Here is a 21,541-nt window from a genome sequence, read left to right as displayed (position 1 = left end):
CCTTAGTTTATCCGTCTTCACCATCTATCATCTTTATCCATTACCATCCTCAATCCACTCCGTCATCATCCCCTATCCATCCTCACCTTAACATTCATTTCACCTACTCTCTACACCGTGACGATCTCGTCACACATCTCTCTCCTTCCTATTTCAACCAACATACATTACTACGTTTCTCATTTCTACCATCGGTCTACCTCATTCTCGCTATCTTTATCACCGAATCCGCTCACATTTATGCCACTTACCACACCGTTGTTACTATCCCATCCTGCTCTCCTTTCTCGTCCATCCTAATCCCAAATTAATAAAACCCTAATAAGCTATTTATCATCTTATTATCTACTCTCATCACACATTCACTAACATTTACATAATTCCTCCCATCTTTGCTTCACCCAATTGAGATCGTACTTTCCCTAATGTACGTTCCCTGTGGAAACGACCAGTACTCATCACTAACTAATTAAATTATTTACGAGTATCTGTTATAAATTTTATTGAATAAACTCAAATTCTCAACGACGTAATTTTTACCCAAATTTTGAGTTTATCAATCCTCCCTCATAATATTCTACAAGTAGTATTAGAGCAGAACTTTCTCATTCAGTGTTACTAGTCTGCAAGTTGATCTGAGTTGTTTTATCATCCCATACCCTTTGTGGCACTTACTATGCCATATGGAGAGTACAAAAGGAGGCATATGGTATGAGAAAGAAAATTGTTGTATGGAACATGATGGTCAAAGGAGTAAAAAGTCATTTGAATCATTCATAAATGAAAGTTAGAACAAAATATAATTGCACATAACATTATATTTGGTTCTATCAACTCAAAGCTCTTTCATCAGTTATCAAGTTACCACATGGAAAAGTAAATTTGGAATAAGCTACAAATTAGTTTCTTCCTTTTTATAAAAAAATAGTTATTCTTGTTGATTGCAAGATACCTACCCTGGGAAAACTAAGAATGATCTTTCATTCTCTTTATAAAAGTATCACTCATATGATTTTGATCACATTAAAATATATTAAAATCTTCTTTTAAGTCTTCATATTTCAGTTTCTCGTCATAATTTTCCCACAACTATATCTAGTCACATATCTTAATTTTTATTTCATAAAAATTTGCACAGCTTGTCCATATTTGAGTTTTTTATTCTTTTGGCTTGTGTTTGGACCCCCAATGAATTTTGAGTTCGAACTTAATCATAAAGAAAGAACAGTAAATGACTAGATATTAAGGCATATCCTAATTACTTCTAAAAATCATGAAATTTCAAATGAAATTCATTTTTCTATCACTTAAGACATACCATTAAATACTTAATATATACCATACCTTTATAGGATTCAAATTATCACATGAATTTGAATTGACTTAGTCTTAGATTTATATCTACTGAATTTTGTTAAAATATAAACCTAGTTTATTTATAGATACTTATGATATTCTAGTGGTATCTTGTATTTCTAAACCTTTCTTAAAATATAAATTATACATTATATATGGTATTTGTAATTTTATTTGGTTGATAGTATACTTGAAAATAGAATTTTGACCTAGTATATTCTAAGAGGCTAGAATTTAACCCACCCTGTAAAATGTAAAGATTAAAAATTTTAATTCAAATTCTTTAACAAATCATTATCTTAACTAATAAAAGTGGTAGGATGAGAGAGAGAAGAGAGAGAGAGAGAGAGAGAGAGAGAGCAAATGAGAGAGATTGGACGATAAATAATGTTTGAGAATGAGGGAGGAGAGAGAGGGAGAGAGAGAGGGAGAGAGAGAGGGAGAGAGAGAGAGAGAAAGAGAGATTGAGCGATGATAAAATACTTATGGCATGAAAATACACTCCCTAAACATAAAGGTATCCTCTTTCAAAGGCCATGTAGTTGTGTGGAGCAGACTAACAGATGACGATAAAGTGAGATACATTTATCTAGAGAGAGAGAAAGAGAGAAAGAGAAGGAGCGAGAGAAGGAGAGAGAGAGAGAGAGAGAGAGAGAGAGAGAGAGAGAGAGAGAGAGAGAGAGAGAGAGAGAGAGAGAGAGAGAAGGAGAGCGAGAGAGAGAGAAAGAGAGGAGAAAAGAGAGAAAGAGAGAGAGGAGAGAGAGAGAGAGAGAGAGAGAGAGAGAGAGAGAGAAAGAGAGAGAGAGAGAGAGAGAGAGAGAGAGAGAGAGAGAGAGAGAGAAAGAGAGAGAGAGAGAGAGAGAGAGAGAGAGAGAGAGAGAGAGAGAGAGAGAGAGAGAGAGAGAGAGAGAGAGAGAGAGAGAGAGGCAGAGACAGATAGAGAGAGACAAACAAAGAGAGAGAGAGTGAGAGAGGGAGAGCGAGCGAGAGAAGAAGAGAAAGAGAGAGAGAGAGAGAGAGAGATAAAGAGAGAGAGAGAGAGAGAGAGAGAGAGAGAGAGAGAGAGAGAGAGAGAGAGAGAGAGAGAGAGAGAGAGAGAGAGAGAGAGAGAAAAGAGAGAGAGAGAGAGAGAGAGAGAGAGAGAGAGAGAGAGAGAGAGAGAGAGAGAGAGAGAGAGAGAGAGAAAGAGAGAGAGAGAGAAAAAGAGAGAGATTGGACGATGAAAAATGTTTTTTGCACAAGAATGTGGAGTCTCCCTAAATATAAAGGTACACCCTGGTTAATCAGACTTTAGTATATCAGGTAGACAGATAAATTGATCCGTTGCCCAAGTAGCCCTCTCAAATGCGCTAGAGAGAGAAAGAGAGAGTAGAGGGAGGGTCCACGTTGCAAGCATGGCTCCACAAAGCCTGAGGTTTTCGTGGCTATCTTTGTCTCTGGTTTCTTCCTGCTGAGGTGCGACAGAAAATGACAGGGGAAGGAAGAAGAGGAGATAATCTGGTCGTCACCCAATCGCCCCCTTTCCGTGGAACCCGACGCCTGCGCGTTCCTCATGTCAGCTTGCGAAATTCATGGGGTTTCGCAGAAAGATACGAACTTTGATTGAAATTCTGCAGGAGAAGCCTCGGGGCTCCACCCTGGAAGATACCCTTCTTCCAAGCATTAGGGTTATTTGTGGGGTTTGATTTATCCGCTGTTTTTCGTCCTTTTCTTGTCCGGCGTTTGTGCTTCTCTGTATCAGGAAGAGGGACGGTTTTTGGGGATTGCAAGGAGATGTCCTCGTCGTCGGCCAATGTTCTGGTGGATAAGGCCACAAGCGATCTCCTGATTGCCCCCGATTGGACGCTAAACATCGAAATTTGCGATTCTATCAACGCTGATCACTGGTTAGTCGCACAATTGCAATTACGAGGGTTGATGCTGCTTCTTTTTCGCCACATGATCTTCCTGGAGTAACCCAATTCAGTCTCAGTAGCTATGCTTATCATTTAATCCATTTACTTGCCCTACGTTCTCGGTGAATAAATCTGGGTGCATCTCGAATTTTCTTGTTCTACAATTATTCCTTCGGCCATTTGACTTTTTTTTTTCCCTACTGTTTATCACTTTTCTTGTCCTGTTCTTGAAACTCTTTGATTTGGCACAGGCTCGCGAAGGATGTGATCAAAGCAGTGAAGAAACGCCTGCAGCATAAAAATGGAAATGTTCAATTTCTTGCTCTAACGGTATTTGCCAACTTTTTTGCGTTTCTCCTTCTTCCTTGACACCTCAATTGTATACGATTGTGGAGTAGTATGTTTCTAATCTTTCCATTGGATGCACTTTCTTAATATTCCAGTGTTATGATATTACTTTCTGTTAGATACACGATAAGATGAATGTTCATCGTTTAATATCCCTCCCTCGTGCATTTCTATTGGTAGTTGCTGGAGACGATGATGAAGAATTGTGGTGAGTTTGTGCACCTTCAAGTAATTGAACGGGATATACTTCACGAAATGATCAAAATCGTCAAGAAAAAGGTCAGTTTGTCACCAAGATACTAATGCCATCCCATGGTTTTTCATGTACCTTTTCTGTCTCTTTTATGTAAATATTATCGGAGTAGAGTTTAAGAAATCCTATGGCAGATGGATGCACCAATCGGTCCAAAATGCCATGCGTCTTAACCGTAAAAGCAACAATTTATTCTGGCTTTAATTATTTTATTTCAAGTAGTCTAATGAATTTTCTGGGGAACAGTCATTTTGGGCAAAGGGTCCCTAATAAATGGAAATTAACTTTTCTTAAACTATTATCCAGTGGTGATTGCAATTGTTATCATGATTTCAGACGGATATGCGAGTAAGAGATAAAATTCTTGTGCTTCTGGATGCATGGCAAGAGGCGTTTGGTGGTCCTGGTGGAAGATATCCGCAATACTATGCAGCATACATGGAGCTGCGGGTATGCTACTGGTCACTCATCTTCATTGACCTGTCACAAGATCTTTAAGGGTTGGCGTCAACAATGATGATGACCTGTGGATGATAAAGACGATGATAATGATGATTTGTCATCAACGGATGGATGACAATGATGAGTTCATTCATGGTTCATCATCACCACTGCCAAGCCCTAGGATCGAACAACAAGTGTAGTGCCTTTTCTGGGATTTGAAAATTTTCTTTTGATCAATTGAACTTAAATTTGGCATCTTCTCAGCAATATGGAGTACAGTTTCCTCAGCGTTCTCCTGACACGGTGCCCATGTATTCACCCCCTGGTGCTCGCCCGCCGCCACGACACCCTCAAATTGAATATGGAACGCCTAATAATTCTTCTTCAATGCGACTGGAGGAGGCGATGGCATCGGACATTGGTCATCTTAGGTAATGATATCTTGGGACTTTCTTCGACAAACAATGATATCTTCAGACATTGTATTAAATATACGTTCTTGAAGGCTTTTTGGATGGAGAGTGTCTGCATCAAGACTGTTAATAGGCTTTGATTTTTGTTTAATTTCTTTGTAGTTTCTCGGATTTAGAAGCGATGAGAAGAGTTTTGGAGCTACTGAGGGACATGCTACAAGCTGCGAATGCTGAGGACAGAGGAGTAAGATCATAAAATTTGTTTTGATACTTCTACTAGTAAAAGTAGTAATTTTCTTACGATATCCCCGTACCTATTTCCTATAAAATTTGAATACAATTTATGTGCCTTTCCTAGGTCTTGAAGGACGATTTAATTGTTGAGCTGGTGGATCAATGCCGCACCAACCAGAAGAAGCTGGTCCATTTGGTCAACACAACCTCGTAAGTGTTGAATTTAATACAACAAAACATGGACTCATTAACTATTTTTTCACCTTTTTTTGCGAAAATATATCATTCACACTAGGCCTATCATTTGTTCTTTAATTCTGTGAAAAGATCGAGCCCACAAAATGAACAACTTTTGGTTGTGGATTCAGGGATGAGGGGCTCTTGGCGCAGGGCCTCGAGCTGAATGACAATTTGCAGGCATTGCTAGAGAAACACGACACCATAGCTTCCGGTCGTCCAATACCAGTCACATTGGTTCCAACAGATCCATCTCCCCCCTCAGCCGCAGGGCCAAGCACCACCACAGACATTACCATTACCCCCATCGCAGCAAGTAAAATGCCGCACCACAAAGAAGAAAAAGAAGAAGAAGAAGAAGAGGACGAGTTTTCCCAGCTTGCACGCAGGTCCTCATCTTGGGCACTCCATTATTCTCTTTCCTTGTCTCAGAGGCTCAATTCTGAGGAACCCTAAACCGTCGTGTGCAGGAAAACCAGGACCCAGGTGGTTTCCCCGCCAGACGCGCAGGAGGCTTTGGCTTCCCCACCTCCATCAGATTCTCTTGCTTTGGCTCTAGCCGACCCGCCGGCAGCACCGGCCAAGTCGACGCAGGAGCAGGACTTGATTGACCTGCTGAGCATCACTCTGGTGCCTAATCCATCGCCGCCGCCCCCAGTCTCGCCACACGATAGCAATTATGTAGCCCCATGGGCCCAGCAAGCTCCTCCGGCGCAGATCAAGGCCCAGTACTCGCCTCCACAGCCTCGGCCGCCATGGGAAGTCGACAGCGCCACCGGCGGCTCCTCCCAGCCTTACAGACCACCGGTGCAACAGCCTGTATCTTTCATGCAAGAGAAAGTTAACCCTCCGAAGCAGCCCTCCTTCGTGCCCTCCTACAGACTTTTCGAGGACCTTGTGGACCTGAGAAAATCAGAGGGGAAGCCAGCAGAGAACCAGCCCATGGTCGCAAGGAAGTGAAGCCCATGAACCAGAGCATCATACTTCTCCAATCATGAATATTGCTTGATAATTTTACAATTGAACAAATAGAGAAATAGGAACGGGAGAAGAAATATTTACAGAATTTACTCACCTAATTCACAATATTATTTCGAGGGCGACACGTCTTCCAGCAGCTGCAGCAGCACCAGAATCCGTCCCAGCAGTCCCTGTAATGGGCTGAATCCTGAATGGGGTAAAGGCCAAACTTATCTGGGCTGGGAATCATCATCGGCGTAAATCGACACGCAGGCGTCGGCCGCGCCCGCAGCGAGCAGGACTTTGTAGGGGTGGAAGGTGAGGCAGCTGACGGAGCCGATCCTCTGGGCCATGAAGGTGGGATAGTAACGGATGATGCTGAGCTGTTTACCCTCCAGGCTGAAGACTTTGACCATCTGCTTGGACGACCCACTGGCGATGACCGGTGCATGCCGGTGAACCGCAAGTGCTGTCAGCGAGCCCCGGTGGGCGTCGATGGTCAGATACGCGGTTCGGTTTCGTACGTCCAGGAACTGGATATCACCCGCCTGGGAGGCACTCACAATCTGACATCCAGCATCAAAAAGTCAGCATAGATAAAAGTCACCCAGTCAACGAAAATGGAGGTTACTGTTTTTGTTTTCATTACCTTGCCCGAGTCCAGCCCTGGTTGAAAACCAATTCCAACGACTCTTTCAACGCTCTGGGTATGCGGCCTTGTCGTGGAGACGAGCCTGCGGGACACGAGGCAGATGAGTCCTTGATGTCCAAAGAAAAAGAAATTAAAAATCTTAAAGACAGCTTACATTTCAGGGGCACGGACGTCGAATAACCTAACGGATCCATCCACATAGCCAGCTGCCAGCTGACCGCCATGAACTTGAGAAGCGGACTGAAAGAGGAATGAATATATGTTCATCAAGATGATTATATGATAACAGTATAAGGAAAATACTATCATATAGTTAAGAAAAGACTTGCCAACGCAGAAATGTTGATCTCTGGAGATGGAATGGAACTGACGAGTTGCTCTTTGTCCAAATCCCAAAGCTGAATAGGAGAGGCTTCCGCAGCAGCAAACTAAGAAACAAATAAAAAGTTGGAATGGAACATCACGCAAAAGATATAGGAAGAGATGAGCAGGAATGGGAGAACAAAGATAAAGTATTATACCAAACAGCCAGACTGTTGTTGCCAGTCCACAACAGCATTTGTTGTGCGAATGCCAGGTCGCGGGCCTTGAACTGAGGAGAACGCCGTAATGAGGGTTTGCTTGTGTCTCTGCGTGTAATCTTTCCATATCCGGACATTTCCATCGGCTACAACCAATGATCACAAATAAATGAGAAAAAGTGAAAACTAATGTAAATAGATCCATGTTGAGAGTTTCCTACATGACGCAACAAGGAGCAAGCTGTCATCAAGCTCGTTGAGAAGGCAGAGTTTCGAGATTCCCCTATCAGGGAACTCATGGTTCTCAAAACTGTTCAGCGAGGTGGCCTCTTCATAATTCCAAACCCTAAATGAAAAAGGCAAGCACTAAGTCAAACATGCCACAGCGGCAAAACAGCATGTAAACTGTGAGTCTTCGGCGTACCTGATACGCTCATTCTCGTCGGCAGCAACTACAATTGGGGAAAAAGGAAGCAGTAATGCAGCCTTGGTGCCTGTCTCGAATCTTGTATCCCAACTCGCAATCTGGTTACTGAGTTTGCTCCCAGCTGGATTTCACCAAAGTAGAAAATTAATGTACGCCCATGATTAGAAATACTTGGTGATAACTGATTCACTCACATGAATGTTGGCACTTGGCGATGCGATCTAGGGCATATTTCTCTCTGTCTTCCCTCTTAGGAGAGATTTCTTCATTATCATCTGCTGCAGTGAGAAGCGGCCTCGAGAAATGACCACAGCTCCAGCTGTAGATAGTCGACTGTGGAAGCAGACTGCGCTCTGCAGATCCAAGAAACCCAGAAGAACCGAGAAGTGAATCCGCTAATCTCGAATCAGGCGAGTTCAGCTGGTGCTGTCTGAAATCCAATGAGCAAACACGCCGCATTCCAGACAGGAAATTCTGTCGTGGGGGACTAACTGGCGGTGTCCTGAAAGGTAACTGCGCGTGGCCTGGAAAAACAATTAACACATAAATACAAATTAATAAACCCTAACCCTAAACCCCATAAACATTGAACCATAAACCCTTATCCTGAATCCCAAAACTTTATATTATTAACCTTAAGCCAGAATTACTCATTGCTTTTGTCAGTAGTTTCTAGTTAAGGCATAAAAAAGACTAACAAAATCAGGAAATACCAGTGCTCATATCAAACCACGACGACGATCGGGCGAGCCCAACAAGGTTTGAAGAACCAGGAGACGTCGTAGGAGCTGACAGGTCTCCTTGCCGAAGACCTCCCCCATTACCAGGACGCACTGCCTTTGTCACCACTTGTTCTATACCAATGATAGAAAGTATCCTTCGGCCAAGAGATGAGACTCGGGGCGATGGATCTTTTGCCAGGCTGTACATTGCCAGCACACACTGTGAATATATTGGATTGTCTGGCACAAAATTTCTAGAGAAAGATATCCCGCCATTGCCAACATTCTCCTTCAGTAAGATGCCAGGGTCTGAGTGATGAGAGGAAGCATCAGAAACAGGAGAACCGCTGAGGATTCCAGCAGAGGCGAGCGGACTGCTGGCAGAGACCCTTCCACCATCTCGATTTGTCGACATGTTTTCTCCTCCTACTCTCAAGACAGGACCGATTTGGGAAGAGATAGAAATTCCTGGTTGTGTGTACTGAGCTGAGCTAATGTTTGCTAATGAAGGCAAGGAACTCAGTAAGGAGCTGTTGGACTGTGGCTTCCAGTAACTGGCGGCAACTGGTTTCAACTGCTTGTTGTGGCCAAAAGCGAATCGCCCAAGAGCTACGAATCGTAGATTTTCAGTCAAAAAACTGAGTGGAAATAGTCAAGAAATCAAAGTAACATGATCAAGAACACCTACCAACAGCTACCTCTACCCGGACAAGAGGGCTTCCATCCGTAGCAGCTTGAAGAATACTCTGGACGATGCTCAGTTCGGCCTTACACTTTTCAACATCATCGCGATCATCATCGCCGCCCAGTCCACTAGACAAATCAGAACCCATATCGAAAAGATTGCCAAAAGCGAAAACTGCAGCTGCTCTAACCTGAAACAAACAAAACTTGAGACGAAGATACATGATTAAGGAACCAAATAGTGAAAGCTCACTTCAGGTTGCGGTTCAGATAGCAAAGGCGCAAAAATACAGTGTGCATCCGACTGCAACCCCATATTTTGTGCCTCTGGAAAGTCTTCCCAGAGCTTTCCTAAACAGAGACAGAGCCACTGAAGGAGCAAGGGTTCGATCTGTGAATCTTGTGGGTTTAAGAGCTGAAGATGTCTTAGGCACACGTGTATCAGGTTTGACTGAATACAAGCTTCCTGCCCCTGTCGATGACCGTCAGAAATTACAGCCAACACAAAAGCAGCCATAGCGCGCTGTTCGGGGTAGGCATCCATGCTATCAAGAAATCTGATGAAGTACAAGTGGCCACCATCTTTGACAAGGTCAACCTGACACGACTGGTTACAATACTTAAAAGTGTAAGTCATGATATTCGAAAGACAAAATGAAGAGACAAAAACTGGATTTATGTCCTTCAGAAACACGTTAATGTTACTCATTTTGTAAAATGAGCATTTATTTTACCAAAACTAGATACCTTATCAAGAGCAAGGATCTTTGTCCAAATGAAGACAAGAATTTGACGCAGCTCCATGGCTGTGGTTTGTAGGAGTTTAAGAACGTAGGGGAATATGCCAACAGATAACGCCTAGAAGAAAAAGAAAACGGAAAATACAATTAGAAGAGTAATTTCACTGAATGGAAAAAGTATGGGACTACCTGATCTACTGCCCATGGACCCATATCCAGAAATCTGCCAAGAAGTACAAGGGCTCGGAAGCGATGGGACTGGCTAAGCAAAACCTGTGCGAAATAAAAAAATGAACAGGCTAAAAATGAGAAATGCAAACTAAGAGGAGAACTATGACTAATAATATTTCCATCCCAGAATGTTCTGTTTGTTCCTTGGCACCCAAGTTCTCCCAGTGGTCCTATCTATCTGAAGGCCAAGGTATTCAGGACTCTCATATAATACCAAGAGATAATTGTTTTCTGAAGAAGTGAACACGAGAAAGGTTTATTGTGATGATGCCATGTTCCTCAAGTTTTCCACCTTCCTACCAAGAGCTGGTATAGGTCCCCGAATTATCTGAATAACCACCGTCATCAAAAGGTGATAAGAGTTGTACTTATCCCACTCTAAAGTCAGTGCATAGGCTTTAGAGGTTTCTGATCTTACCCTCTGATTTCCTCGTTTATTATTCAGGAACCCCCATATTTCCAGTTATCTAAATTATTTTTAAGAATCTCCAATTTTTTGTTCTTCAAAGACAACTAAAGACATAATAGGGCCAAAATAAACCTTCTGTTCAGGCCACTATTGTCGTTTATGAAAAAATAGCCTTCAGTAACAAGCATCAGGCATAAGCAATTCCCGACAAAGTACAGACAAAACCAATATGTAAATGGACTAAGCGATGCATAAACAAAAGATATGTAAATGGACAGAGAGCAAACCAATTTGTTTGATTTTTTTCTTCCAAAAAAAAAATGTAAATGGACAGAGAGCAATGTGTCGTACCTGAAGAACAATGGGAAGCTGCTCTGGTGGTTTCTTATGTTCAGAACCATGATCAAGCCATACCTCAAATGCTGTTAGCTGCTCGGTAAAAAAAGGGCTTGGCTGGAAGAAAGATCGAGTAATCAGCCGCCGGAACAACATTTCAAAGGTTTCGATTTGTTCAAAAAAAAAATTTCAAACGTTTGAAACGCCAAAAAACTGATATGAAAATGATGTCGGTTGATAAAATTGGGATAAAACAAATAAGACAGCATTAAAAATCATATATAATGAGCGTTCAGCAAGCAACCTGGAACTCTTCATTGGGGTCCTTAACAATTGATGACAGTTTAGAGAGGCAGATCTCTGCCGCCATATCCCATGCATCCCTAAAGCCAAAATTTAATATTAGAGTGGCAACAAAGATTATGTACTGGACCGGTGCAGAAAGAGATCCAGAGAGAACGAGAAGAGAAGGCCACAAAAGGGCAGAACGATGGCTAAACTCATTGAGAATTAAGGTGTTAACAAGACAGTGTACCACATATGGTGCTGATGAGTGGGAGGTAGCACCGGGAAAGATACTGGAGAACAGTTTGCAGATCGCATTATTCTCTCCGCAAGTAGAAAGTTCCTGAACAGGCTAGCGACCAACAAGTCCTGCCTGAAGAGTTTTTGAAAAATATCTGCACCGTTGATGAAATTCATTTCAAATTGCAGCCACTGACTATCAAGGCTAAGTAGTCTTTCTCGAAGCATAATATTTTCAACTATAATTGAAAATCAGCGACCACAGAAAATAAGATAAATAGAAAAGTTGACAAAATAGGAAAAGGTGGGAAGAGCTTGAGTAAATCCACCGTCCGCTAAACATAAGTAGACAACTCAAACATATCGATGCTCCAGTGTGATTCCCAAGGTTTATTCACTGTGATATTATGTATGTTTTTACTAATAATCATAGCATGACCATACAGAAGGTAAAAATTCCATTTTGCAGAGCTGGTTCTCCCAAACAATCAGCATGTATACCAGGTGAAAGAACATTCCAAGCAATCGTGTCCGTAATGGCAGTGAAAATCCAGTTTAACTCCCCAAGTAGAGTTTTCCGATCATTCTGACGGCCAGGTATTCGATCTATCATTGAGTAATCCAGCGAATCACAAAGAAGGGAACGGCTGCAGAACCTGCAAATGACAACGCAGACATGTTAAACTGAAAATCTGAACCCTAAATGTACCACTAAGCCAGGTTATACGACTTGGAGGAAGTATGGGGTGAAGTGGAACAACGCGTGTCAGTCTTCTATGAATGATGAATGATCAAAGTATTCTTCTTGAAATGAAAAAGGAAGACCACCTGACATCAGCGATCAACCCGTGAATGAGCCAAGTTATGATTCATCAAGAAAAAGGGGAATCAAATAGTACACCAGGACAACGCTTCAATTATAGAACCAACAGTATAACATGCAGCGTTATCTCATAGATGATAAAACAATTTCTTCAAGCAAATTTCTTGAATTTAATTACAAAAGTAGTTTAAAAGTAAGGCAAAAAACAACAAAAAAGAAAATTCTAAAACTACCAAGAGTACTGCAATACCATTCAAGATTATGTCTAAAAATGCAATGAATCAATGAAATCACATCCCCCATAATAGGAAAAATAATGGCAAAAAGCATAAATAAAGATAAAACCATCAAATAGGACCAACTATTCACTTGACTTTTAAACTATTGAACAGACAATCTAAAAATAACAGAGATTATTGCGCACTCACCATCGCAAGGCCATCTTAATTGGAGTTGTCAGACAGGAAGTAAAAACATCCGCCGGAAACTCAGCACTCTGAGGAAGAGTCTCATGCGCTTCACATGCCCCAAGAAGTATGCAATCTCTTGAGGCAGATGCAGACGCACCAGATAAATTCCACTGCAGCCATAAGAAAGAAAAAGACAATTAACACGACACGGACAGATAAAGCCAAAACAAAGACATTAGGAAAATGATATACATACATGCCTCATAAAAACAAATCTTGCAATCTTGATGTGTAAAAAAATATTTCTAAGCTAGCAGTATGCACCTCACGGAAAGCTTTCACTATTCTTCCGGCAGCAGAGCAATCGAACACATATATTGAAGGTGTCTTGAGCCACGAATCGAGATCACTAATCGGTAATGGTATGTATTGTGTGTAACTCTGCCCAAATACCAACCATTCAGCACCTCTTAACTCCACACTTAAGGCAACAGTCACAGTGTAGTTTGAAAAAGAAGGATCATAGAGTCATTACCTTATTGAATACCCAGATTTCACCATTAGCTGTTGGTTTGGGCACACCGTGTCCATTATAATGAAACAGGATTCTTTCTGACCTAGCACACTTCCGACATGTGTGGCAAAGCTTCTTCACCTCCTCGACAGTAGGATCAAGCAAAGGCTTGTAACGAGCCTGCAAGTCATTGTACCACTCACATGTAGATCTAATCACAAAAGAGGGGTTTTCAAAAGGAGTCAAATGCCTACCCGTGGCTGCCATCGCTCATACTGGGCATGCAATGACTTTCCAATTGTTTCTAGCGCTTTTGGAGCAGCCATGGAGAATGGATCTGTCACCCAGAAATTGGATTTCACTAACCTTTGAAAGATCAAAAAAGTAGCACAGAAATTGCAGAACGGCAGGTAAACAGGTCTTTTAGGTCAATAACATTAAAACACTGATTTTATTCGACTAACTTCTGGGTCGTCAGCAATAAAACTATTTCAGGTGCACTTATAAAAAAGAATGGCTAGGATCAACCTTCTAGTGCCATTGTATCAGGTCAAACGGCAACCGAAACAAAAGCATAAATGCATCCTTGAGATCGAGAAGTCAGAAGTCGAAAGTTCGTGGCTATCCAGTAAAAACATACAAGTCAAAAGAGGTTATTTAAAAAACACTGACTTTTACAGCCTTAAGTCGCAAGAATAAAGCTAAAAACCAGTAATGAATGTGCAAGAGAGCGGAAAGACTCTCCTTTCAAGTAAACAAATGCACCAAAATCAAAACTAGACGATGGAACAAAATCAATGCAAGGTACTCCAGTTGAAAATAATCGGACTAAGATGAAATTTCATGTTAAATCATGCAAGAGGACTCTATAGATACATGTCAAAAAATCGAACGATTTATACAGTATGCCAGGATAAAAGACTAGTTTACAGGTAATAATACTAAACGTAAATTGTTTACTTTTAAATTGTTTCCAGTTTAACGCACCAAATAAGGTATTGAAGTTAGTCGAATGGTTTCTTTAAAAAAAAAACTAGGCAAATGTTATGTTCAACCACGGCATCTGTATATGTTTGAAGTATCCATACCGGTTCTTTTGCCACGGCTCTATTATCCGGGATTATGGGTGAAAACTTATTTCTAGCTAGAAATACAAAATTAAACCATAGATACAAAGGTGACAGAAGAAGACCTAAAAAAGCTAGAGTACAGCAAGAAAGCAAAAAATAAAGCCAGATAATATTAAAAATAAATTTCTCGGTTAGCTTATTTCAGTATTCATTACCTATCCAGCACTCCATTCTGGCACAAGGAGAAATTTTAATCACGTCAGGGGGATCTACACCAATATTTAAACACAATACAAGCGCCACACACCCAGTCTTCATCTGCATTATCAAGGTGATAGTCAATCCTCAAGCAAGTGAAGATGAACTACAACTAATGGGAAAATATTTTTGACAAAAAATAGGGGAGACCACCCGAGAACAATGATCAACCTGATGCTTTTTAAAATAGATGCCTGATTTATACACATAATGGGTACGATAGCCTCCCTTTTCACTCAATGAGAAAATGTCAAATTATAAATAAAACAGCAACAGAAAAAAGATGCAAGATAAATGATCATACATGCACCATAGATGTGCAGAGACGACAAAGAAATAACAGATTTTTTGCATACAGTTGGGGCGCAGTGAGAAGCAATGACATGATGATTTGCAGGCACCTAATCCAAAAATCTTCACAAAGGAAGCAACTTAGAAGAAATAATTGAACGCAAAGCATGGAACGCATCAAAGATAAGGAGTTAAGAACACTCATATTAGCAGCCAGTGAGCTCCAGCGACTTGCCAAAGGGTGTAACATGTATAACGCTATTGAATCTTGTTGAATGTATGGGCATAATAAAGCCCAATAAACGATGTAATCCCTATCGGGCTAAAATAAAGGCCAATTAACATCTTAGGCCCATTACTCGATTTGATATTTTCAAATCGGGTAAGTCCTAACGGCTAGTTTTCTAGCCGTTAGAACTAGCCGTTAGAACTAGCCGTTAGAACTAGCCGTTACAAATGGCTAGTTACTACCCTATAAAAGGGATCTCCCATTGTACTTATGATTTATCGATTTATATACATTTTTCTTCTCTTCATCTTCTCTCCTTCTCATGCAATCACTCTTGCAAGCTACTTGAAGATCCGACATGGTATCAGAGCAGGCTTTGTGACCGCCTGTGGAAAGCTGAAGTTCCAAGATTGCTGCTACGGAGGAGTTCATCCCACGAGAGGATCTTCTTCTTGATCGTTGAAGTTGAATTCCATCTCATCAGAAAAGTTTTGAAGTTGAAGTTGATCTTCTTCTATGGCAGACGAAGTTACAAAAGTTTCCTCTCAAGTGGTACCTTCAAGCCATCAAATCCTGTTCGCAGATAGATGGCTTACCCAATTTCCAGTAATTGCCAAGTGCAATATTTTCAACGGAAATAATCTTCTGCTATGGGAGAGGAATATCAAGGCAGTTTTGAAGCCTAGGAAGCTTACTCCTCATCTCACAGAGGATGCTCCAGACGAGACTCATCCAAGTTTTCCAAAGTGGATAACAGAGGAGGAGTTCTTGTTCGCATGGATGCTAGATTCGATAGCATCTGAACAAATAACAAGATTCTCAACGTGCAGAACAGCAAAATCCTTGTGGGAGGCAATTCATCGAAGTCATTCTAAAAGGGATGATAAGACGAAGATTATTGATCTTATTGTGCAAGCATACACCCTCAGGCAAGGAGATATGGATGTCTTAACTTACTCAAACAAGCTACGGGATATTCATAATGAGCTGGATCACTGTCGACCACCGTCTACAGATCCAGTTGCCAGAGCTCATGAAGCAACAAATCGGCTATGTCAGTTCCTACAAGGGCTCAGACCTGAGTTTGAACTGAGCAGGAGTCAATTATACACTAGGGAGGAAGAGCCCACTTTCGACCAAGCAGTGTCCAAAGTTATGCAGGAAGAAAGACGCTTAAATGCAGTCCATAGCACAGTTGAGAATACAGCTTATGCTACAAAGTCTCAGAACCTTGCTGGAACTGAAAGAATAAACAAGGAAGAATTGGTCTGCAACTACTGCAAGAAGAAGGGCCATATCAAAGACAAGTGCTGGAAGCTTCATGGGAAGCCTCCACACATTGCCAGAGCTCACCTCGCACAACAAGGAGCAACCAATTCAGAAAATCTACCCTCAGCCCAGGACTTCCAGAAGATGATCCAAGAGTTCCAGAACTTGAAGTCAATCATCTCTGGTCGTGCTGTCATCGGGTCAACGTCCATAGCCAATACTGGTAAAAGGGAAATACTCACTCATATTACTTTGTTTACTAGGCATCCAGAAAAGGCTTGGATCCTAGACTCAGGAGCAACAGATCATATGTCATCCCAAAGAGAAATCTTTATAACATATGAGAAAATTGCTCCTGGAAAGCATGTTCAAACTGCTGATGGCACACTACTTCCAGTAGTTGGCATTGGTAGTATGAACATTCAGCCCATTGGGAGATGAAGGCACTATTACAAAACAATACCTGGGAGATCGTAGAATGCCCTAAAGGAAAGAAAACGGTAGGCTGTAGATGGGTATTTACCCTAAAATGTAGGTCAGATGGCAGTATAGAAAGGTATAAGGCTAGACTGGTGGCTAGAGGATATACCCAAACTTATGGAATCGACTACCAGGAGACCTTTGCTCCAGTAGTAAAGATCAATACCATCAGAATTTTGCTCTCATTGGCAGTCAACTTAGATTGGCCCCTGAACCAGTATGACATAAAAAATGCTTTTCTCCATGGTGATTTAAAGGAAGAAATTTACATGGATATTCCACCTGGATATGAAGGAAAAATACATCAAGGAAAGGTATGCAGACTTCGGAAGGCTTTGTATGGATTAAAGCAATCACCTAGAGCATGGTTTGGAAGATTCAACCAAACCATGAAAAACCTTGGGTACAAACAATGTAATGGTGAACATACTATGTTTTTTAAGAGTATAACTCAAGGACTGATAACAATCTTGATAGTATATGTAGATGGTATTATAATTACACGAAATAATCTAGAGGAAATTAAAGATCTTGAGCAACACTTAGAAAGAAATTTTCGAGTCAAACAATTAGGGCCCCTTAAGTATTTTTTAGGAATAGAATTTGCACACTCCAGTAAAGGAATCTTAATGACACAACAGAAATATATTTTGGATCTTCTAGAGGAAACGAAGCATATGAATTGTCATATAAATGAGACACCGATTGAAGTTAACCATAAACTAACTATTAGTGAAGATGAACCTAGAGTAGATATTAACTCATATCAAAGTATTGTTGGAAAACTACTACATCTATCACATACTAGACCAGATATCTGTTATGCAGTAAATATTTTAAGTCAATTTATGCACTCACCTAGAAACTCTGACTTTCAAGCTGTCAACCGAATTCTCAGGTACCTAAAGGGGACGTCAGGACTGGCCATCGCATATCGGAAAACAGGTAAACTTGATCTCATTCTATACACTGATTCTGACTATGCTGGGTCTCGTCTTGACTACAGGTCAACTACTGGGTACTGCACAATACTTGGAGGCAATCTAGTGAATTGGAGAAGCAAGAAGCAGAGTGTCGTCTCGAAGTCCAGTATAGAAGCTGAATTTCGAGCTTTGTCCAAGGGAATAGATGAAGTAATGTGGATCAAATACGTGCTAGACGACCTGAAGATAAACTATATAAGCCCAATTGTCATCCGCTGCGACAAAAAATCTGCTATCAGCATAGCACATGATCCAGTCGACCACGACAAGATGAAACATGTCAACATTGACCGGTTCTACATTCAAGATCACTTGGAGCAAGGAATTTTGAAGACAGAACATGTGAATTCTGAAGAACAGTGTGCGGATATCTTCACCAAGGGTCTACCTACCAAGAGCTTACAACATTTGATATCCAAGCTTGGAATGTCGTGTATACATTCCTGCACTTGAGGGGGAGTGTTGAATGTATGGGCATAATAAAGCCCAATAAACAATGTAATCCCTATCGGGCTAAAATAAAGGCCAATTAACATCTTAAGCCCATTACCCGATTTGATATTTTCAAATCGGGTAAGTCCTAACGGCTAGTTTTCTAGCCGTTAGAACAAGCCGTTACAAACGGCTAGTTACTACCCTATAAAAGGGATCTCCCATTGTACTTATGATTTATCGATTTTATATACATTTTTCTTCTCTTCATCTTCTCTCCTTCTCATGCAATCACTCTTGCAAGCTACTTGAAGATCCGACAAATCTCATTATTATTATTTTTTTGAAAAAATATGGAGTCTCTTTATGAGCATGATAAAGCAGAGTTAATGGCAGTATCTGAAAGACCCAGCTCCAATTGAAAAATCCAAGTCAAACCACTTGACTCCAAGTATTGCATTGATAGATGAGGAGAGACAGAATAAGGAGGTTTCCACTGAAAATAAAAGTGGAAATATTGTACGGTGATCAGGATCTGATGATGATCTGAGATGAGAAAGGTAGCTCCCATCCTAATTGCGAATAACACCATGGTAGCTTCTGTCGAGAGAGATTAGCTGTAGTGTTCCATACTGGACTCATCATCTGACCCTGGAGAGTTCAGGGATGGGGACAGTGGCCCTGAGGCCAGCAGTCCCAAGGGGCCAACTGCCCTGGACAGAATCTTCGCGCGGACACGGGATGAGGCTACGTTTTGGTTCCTGGAACTGTCGGACAACCCATTCATAAATTAAGTAACTTTAAAGCGCTGCCAGGGAGGGAGTGAGAGAGAGGGAGAGAGAGGAACCTATATCTTAATTCGTCTTGAGCAGCTGCGAAGTACAGTTCAGGAGAGTAAGGTGAGGATCATCTTCGGCAATTTACCAGCCTTTGCCATTTTGGATGATTTCCCCAAAATAGAGACTAGTTCTCTCACACAGATAATGGCTCGAGAAAAATTATCCTCACGGTAAGGCTGTCTAAGTTTGCCTCAAGGTTTCACCATCAAAGAATATTGCTTCCATCATAAAACATTTGGCATAAGCCCTAATGTGTCTTTGGGTCTTGAAAAATTATCGTGGGAAACCTCCAGTAGATAGCATCCATTTAAATATCTTCAGCCCAGTTTCCATGATAAATCAACCAGAGAGCCTTGCAATCATTCCTCTTGTCACAGACAGAAATGAAACTAAGGATACGCTAAGGAGATGAACCTTCGTTGGATTTTTCAAATGAGTTCACATATTTATGTCTCATCATCATTGAAGTTAGTTCAGCAACATCCAATTCAAAGTTAGTTCAACTTCGCCCTTCAGTTCTGGTTGAGGGACGATGAGCAGTAGTAAGATATTGTGGATATTCAAACTTTCCCTGAGGTATTTAAAACTCAATTCTACAGAGGTTTAAAATCACAGAGTAGGCATGAGAAGACAAAAATCTTTCTTTACCAGCCTAATTTTGATTGAACTGAAAGAAACTTCGGTTAATTCACTGCATTGAGATGCTTCCATCACTGTTTCTAGGAATAGATCCTCCTCTCGATTTAATCATTTGTTGAAAGTGAACGATGATATTCAGCAGAAGACCCTTACGAATCAAACACCAATAGTGGCATTCGTTAGAAGTAGGGTCTATTCATGGAATTTTCCCCTGAAAATTATTTTCCCAACAAAAGACATGAGGAACCTTAATGGCATTTGGCTTTCGCTCCAGCCATCTTGCTCAATTCTCTCGTCCATGTCTCTCTCTTATTTCCACAGTCTAAATCCTTCTCCTTTAGAGTTCGACAAGAACTGTCACAGATCTGACTTTGCGAGATGTCACGAGAGAACATCTGCTGCACCCGAGAAGTTGAAGCCACTAGATCTCCAGGTAGGGGGAGGAAAAAAATCAAAGTCAACCACACAAAAATCATAGGCAACAGTCAATCGATTGACATAAAGCAATTAGAAGATATGCAATGGGTCGTAAGACAACTAAATCCATTCACACGCACGCTAAAATAAAAGGACAACAGAAACTTATAAATGAAAAATCAAAATCTGTAACATATTAATCGTTACCAGAAAATTCCACCCGTAAAAGATGCAAGGAAAAAGGTTAACCAGTTGACGTGCAAGAAACCCACTTAAGAAGGAAGGCAAAAAGCAAAGCAAAAACATCATTTTCGGAACACAATCCAGAAAAACACGTGCCAGGTCAAATGAACCACCTTCAACAAACAACAGATGAGAGCCCTCCCAGCATTTGCACTCACTAACTTGAACTCATGGGATTTCTAATTTTTAACAGATCAAACGAAATGCCGCTTACAGAGAACTGATAATCAAGCGGCGATCAGGAAAAAGGACAGATCAAGAGATTCGCCCCATGACATGAACAAGATGTGGAGTTTAGAAATTCAGACATACCCGGTCTTTAGGGCGCCATTTGGAGACTGGCCCGCATTCGGGAGGCCCAGACGGCAAGAAAGCCTCAAACCCTTCGTGCCGGAGCTCACAGAGCACAAGCGTATGGGGAAGATAAGACATGCTAGTGGCAGTAGCCGGGCTACACAAGGCCGAGACCTCCGATACCCGCCTGAGGGACTCCGCATCGTCTCGGCCCGAATAATCATCCAGATGACTGGAAACTGAAGCCGAGGACTGGGACAATCGCAAGGCCATCATGTCCCCCAATGCCATTCAATCAAAACATCGGTCGCAATCGTCTCCACCGTAATCGGGCCATCGCCGAAGTTCAGTCGAAGAACCCTCGGCCAGAGCAGCGCATCGAAGGGCTCGATACCAGATGAGCGGCAGATCGCTCGGAGGAGTGTTGCTGCGATGGAGGAACCCTAGAAAACCCTAGCGGGGCTGCCGGGACGAAGGGGAAGAAGGCGTCGGCGCGAGAGGGGAGGGGGAGAGAGAGAGAGAGAGAGAGAGAGAGAGAGAGAGAGAGAGTGAGAGCAAACGTGTTATTGAAAGAGGAGGAGATTTCAGAGAGAAATAAGAAATCAGAGCTCTTTCATTTCCCCTTATCGTTTCGAGCTTGGTTCCTCTTTCGACCGAGCGCTACTGTTGGCCGTCCGATCAGTGGGCCCTTTTGTTGCGCCGTAGATTCCTGTGTTCCCCCCTCGTTCCTCTCTCCCTTGAGTTCCGTTCTCTCGTCGTGTAACGACGCCCTCCCCCCGTCTCTCTCGCCCTCCACCTCAGCGCCCCTTCGTTGAGCCATCTGGCATCTCTCTCTCTCTCTCTCTCTCGGACTCTCTCAGGCTCTCTCTCTCTGTCTCCCTCTCTCTCCCCCCCTAGACTCTCTCTCTCACAGACTCTCTCTCTCTCCCTCATACTCTCTCTCTCTCCCCCTCAGACTCTCTC

At 41.8% G+C, this 21,541-nt stretch overlaps 2 protein-coding genes across 2 annotated transcripts; one reads left to right on the top strand and one right to left on the bottom strand.

The window, feature by feature from the left end:
• Window positions 1-2,747: 2,747 nt before the first annotated feature.
• Window positions 2,748-6,246, top strand: LOC144707026 (TOM1-like protein 6). Its single transcript, XM_078580143.1, has 9 exons — window positions 2,748-3,242; window positions 3,503-3,581; window positions 3,780-3,878; window positions 4,189-4,302; window positions 4,561-4,727; window positions 4,872-4,953; window positions 5,068-5,153; window positions 5,312-5,569; window positions 5,651-6,246. Exons 1-9 carry the CDS (start codon window positions 3,130-3,132, stop codon window positions 6,138-6,140), a joined length of 1,488 nt encoding a protein of 495 aa, XP_078436269.1. The 5' UTR covers window positions 2,748-3,129; the 3' UTR covers window positions 6,141-6,246.
• Window positions 6,134-21,317, bottom strand: RAPTOR1 (Regulatory-associated protein of TOR 1). Its single transcript, XM_078580132.1, has 23 exons — window positions 20,597-21,317; window positions 14,420-14,522; window positions 13,389-13,471; window positions 13,156-13,314; window positions 12,945-13,061; window positions 12,639-12,790; window positions 11,889-12,043; window positions 11,398-11,542; window positions 11,167-11,245; window positions 10,878-10,979; window positions 10,076-10,159; window positions 9,894-10,004; window positions 9,400-9,753; window positions 9,151-9,337; window positions 8,454-9,071; window positions 7,935-8,264; window positions 7,738-7,861; window positions 7,535-7,659; window positions 7,314-7,459; window positions 7,122-7,220; window positions 6,947-7,032; window positions 6,790-6,874; window positions 6,134-6,706 (listed from the first exon to the last, which is right to left on the bottom strand). The coding sequence occupies exons 1-23, from the start codon at window positions 20,867-20,869 to the stop codon at window positions 6,371-6,373; spliced, it is 4,053 nt and encodes a 1,350-aa protein (XP_078436258.1). The 5' UTR covers window positions 20,870-21,317; the 3' UTR covers window positions 6,134-6,370.
• Window positions 21,318-21,541: the final 224 nt, after the last annotated feature.

Source organism: Wolffia australiana, chromosome 1 (assembly GCF_029677425.1).
Source record: "Wolffia australiana isolate 7733 chromosome 1, ASM2967742v1".
In the NCBI taxonomy this organism is placed as follows: Eukaryota; Viridiplantae; Streptophyta; class Magnoliopsida; order Alismatales; family Araceae; genus Wolffia; species Wolffia australiana.
Note: the sequence above shows the minus strand (reverse complement) of the source record. Positions and strands in the feature narration are given on the sequence as shown.